General features: G+C 42.6%; 1 protein-coding gene across 1 annotated transcript; it reads left to right on the top strand.

Moving 5' to 3' along the window:
- Positions 1 to 927: 927 nt before the first annotated feature.
- On the top strand, positions 928 to 2,009 carry GIQ15_03609 (uncharacterized protein; the record flags this gene model as incomplete). The annotated part of the gene is made up of 2 exons (XM_033551026.1): positions 928 to 955; positions 1,060 to 2,009. The coding sequence occupies 2 exons, from the start codon at positions 928 to 930 to the stop codon at positions 2,007 to 2,009; spliced, it is 978 nt and encodes a 325-aa protein (XP_033408187.1).
- Positions 2,010 to 3,032: the final 1,023 nt, after the last annotated feature.

The raw sequence follows: 3,032 nt of genomic DNA, 5'->3' as shown, positions 1-3,032 counted from the left end.
AGAATACGATTGCGATAAATACGGCGAACCTGCCTGGAAGAGATATATTAAAAGAGAAGATCGGGATACCATGCGCCTACCTATATTTGGTTGGAAGTGGATGCCCTCGCTCCCACTTATTGGTAGAAAAGTCGATATAATTTACCATTGTCGAAAAGAACTTGCCCGGCTTAACCTTGAGATTGAGATTGATCAACAGAACCCCGAGAAATTCCCACTTATAAACTCCGCCTTTATACAATTTAACCACCAGATCGCCGCGCATATGGCTTGTCAGAGTGTTAGCCACCATATCCCAAAGCGAATGACACCCCGCATAGTAGAAATCTCCCCGGACGACGTGATTTGGAATAATATATCTATCAACTGGTGGGGTCGCTATATTAGAATATTTGGTGTTACAGCCGTCGTAGCAGCTATGGCTATAAGCTGGGCGTTTCCTGTGGCATTTACCGGTCTACTATCACAGTTATCTTATCTGGCAAGATATTTTACGTGGCTAAGCTGGCTCGACGAGCTTCCACCACAGGTTTTATCGGGAATTCAGGGTATTTTACCGTCTGTGTTTCTCGCAATCTTAATGGCCCTTCTACCCCTTGTACTCCGAACCTTGTCCCTAAACCAAGGGGCCTACACAGGTATAGATATCGAACTAAAAGTACAGAACTACTACTTTGCTTTTCTATTTATTCAGATGTTTTTTGTTGTTTCTATTGCCTCTAGCTTTTCGACCATTCTGAGTTCTCTAAGGGATCTACCAACTATACCTGACCTTTTAGCCCAGAATATCCCTAAGGCAGGTAATTATTTCTTCTCTTACATGGTTCTCCAGGCTATGTCAGTGAGTGCGAGTTCTTTACTTCAGATTTTAACTCTACTACGCTGGTTTGTACTCGCGCCTATTCTGGATAACACTGCGAGAAAAAAATGGACACGAGCAACGAGTCTCAGCCAGGTACAGTGGGGAACTTTCTTTCCTATATACACAACACTTGCATCGATTGGTGTGTTTCCCGAGAAACAAGGTGTTCATTTTAGCGCTTCTAACAGTCTGTATAGGGTTCATTTATTGCATCATATCCCCCCTTATCATTGTGTTCAATATTCTTACCTTTGGTCTCTTCTCGATTGTATATCGCTACAACACCCTTTATGTTACGAGATTCCGCTTTGATACTGGCGGCCTTTTCTTCCCCCGAGCTATAAACCAGCTCTTTACTGGAATATATGTGATGGAGGTCTGCCTGATTGGACTATTCTTTCTTATTAGGGACGAGACGGGAGGTGTTGCCTGCAAAGGCCAAGGTATCTGCATGACCATTGCACTTATCCTCACTGTCCTTTTCCAATACTCTCTAAATAAAGCCTTTGGCCCCCTCTCGCTTTACCTCCCTATTACGCTTGAAGATGAGGCCACCGAGCGTGACAAGGAATTTGCTCGTACACAAGATTGCAGACTGCGCCATACAGAAGGAAGGTCTGGTGAGGAGAATATTGACTCTATCGAACTATGTGTGAGACGCAAAGAATTGCCCCGTCCGCAGTTTAACCACGTGGCCTCCCAGACAAAAACGCCGAAGCTGATACCACGGGCTAATCGACCATCAAATGTTGGATCACCCAGTATCCACCCTCTGACTACTATACCCGACTCTAAAAGTATACCCCAAAACCCAGGCCGTGACGCTGAGGCTCAGGTTCTAGCTACCCATGAAGCTAGCCAAACTTGGTTCTCTGGTATCGACGATGAGCTCGAAGATCTAACTCCGGATGAACGCAATCTGCTTGTCCAACGAGCATTTCGGCATGAAGCATTGCGAGCAAGACGCCCGGCAATATGGATCCCCCAAGATAACATAGGTGTGAGCTATGATGAAATCCTCCGCACCCAGCGGTTGACAAAGCATATATGGATTAGTAATGAGTACCAGACGCTAGATATCAAGTGTCAGCCTATTTTTAGCCGGCCTCCTCCCGACTTTTCGGAGGTTGACCTTATTCAGCTATAATGGCGATTGTGCAGCTCCTACAGTGTGCTGCAAAATCACCTTGACACAAACAACACTCTTTGGTTTTTGTTTGGAACTCATGCCAAGCCAAACCAGTACAATAGTTAGATAGTGGAGTATATGATTTTCCAATTATAGAACCTGTATTTTTGTTTACAATACTGAAATCTGGAAGATTCTACGCAAAGTCCACTTCAATCATGGATGAAACGCGATTATATAGATTTTTTAGATACCGTACCAATCGTAGGTGAGGATGATTAAGCACTAGTCACATATGTCCCAGAATAGCATTTAAGAAAGGGGTCCGGATATTTGCACCATAGGCCTTCGCTAGCTGCACCATCTTGGCGTATTACTAAGCAGGTTAAACCTATTTAGGTAGTTATTTTTTTAGCTATCTGCACCATAGCGTATTACTAAGCATTTGGGGAAGGGGGGAGTATATTAATATAGTGTCCCGTACAGACTACGGAGTAATAACAACAAAATACGCTATAAGAAAGAGCTTAATATTCTTAAATACTATATAGTATCCGTGTAGAGAGCCAGGAATCTAAGCTACTTATAATAGTAAGAGAACATCACCTTTTTTTAAGTACCTTTTTATATCGTTAACTTATATAGATATATAGTAATATATAGCGATAACAGGGACGACGCCACTATATATCTATACTATAAATATATAACTAATTACACGTAAAGGCCGCGGATTCGATCCCCACCGAGCTCACGTTTATTTTATTTATTTACTGCATACGCCTACTAGTTAAATATCTTCCCCCTTTCTCCCCCCCCCCCCAAAATGCTTAGTAATACACTATGGTGTCGATAACTAAAAAATAACTTCCCAATTAGGAAAGGTATGCTTAGTAATACGCCAAGATGATGCAGCTAGCGAAGGCCTATGGTGCAAATATCCGGACCCTAAGCCCCACCTAAGGATAAAAAGGGGCTAATCCCACTTACTCAAAAAAAACTTTGCTCTTAGACTAACAACAAAAAAATCCCGATTTAACA

This window comes from Arthroderma uncinatum (assembly GCF_011692745.1).
Source record: "Arthroderma uncinatum strain CBS 119779 chromosome Unknown scaffold2, whole genome shotgun sequence".
Classification (NCBI taxonomy): domain Eukaryota; kingdom Fungi; phylum Ascomycota; class Eurotiomycetes; order Onygenales; family Arthrodermataceae; genus Arthroderma; species Arthroderma uncinatum.
Note: the sequence above shows the minus strand (reverse complement) of the source record. Positions and strands in the feature narration are given on the sequence as shown.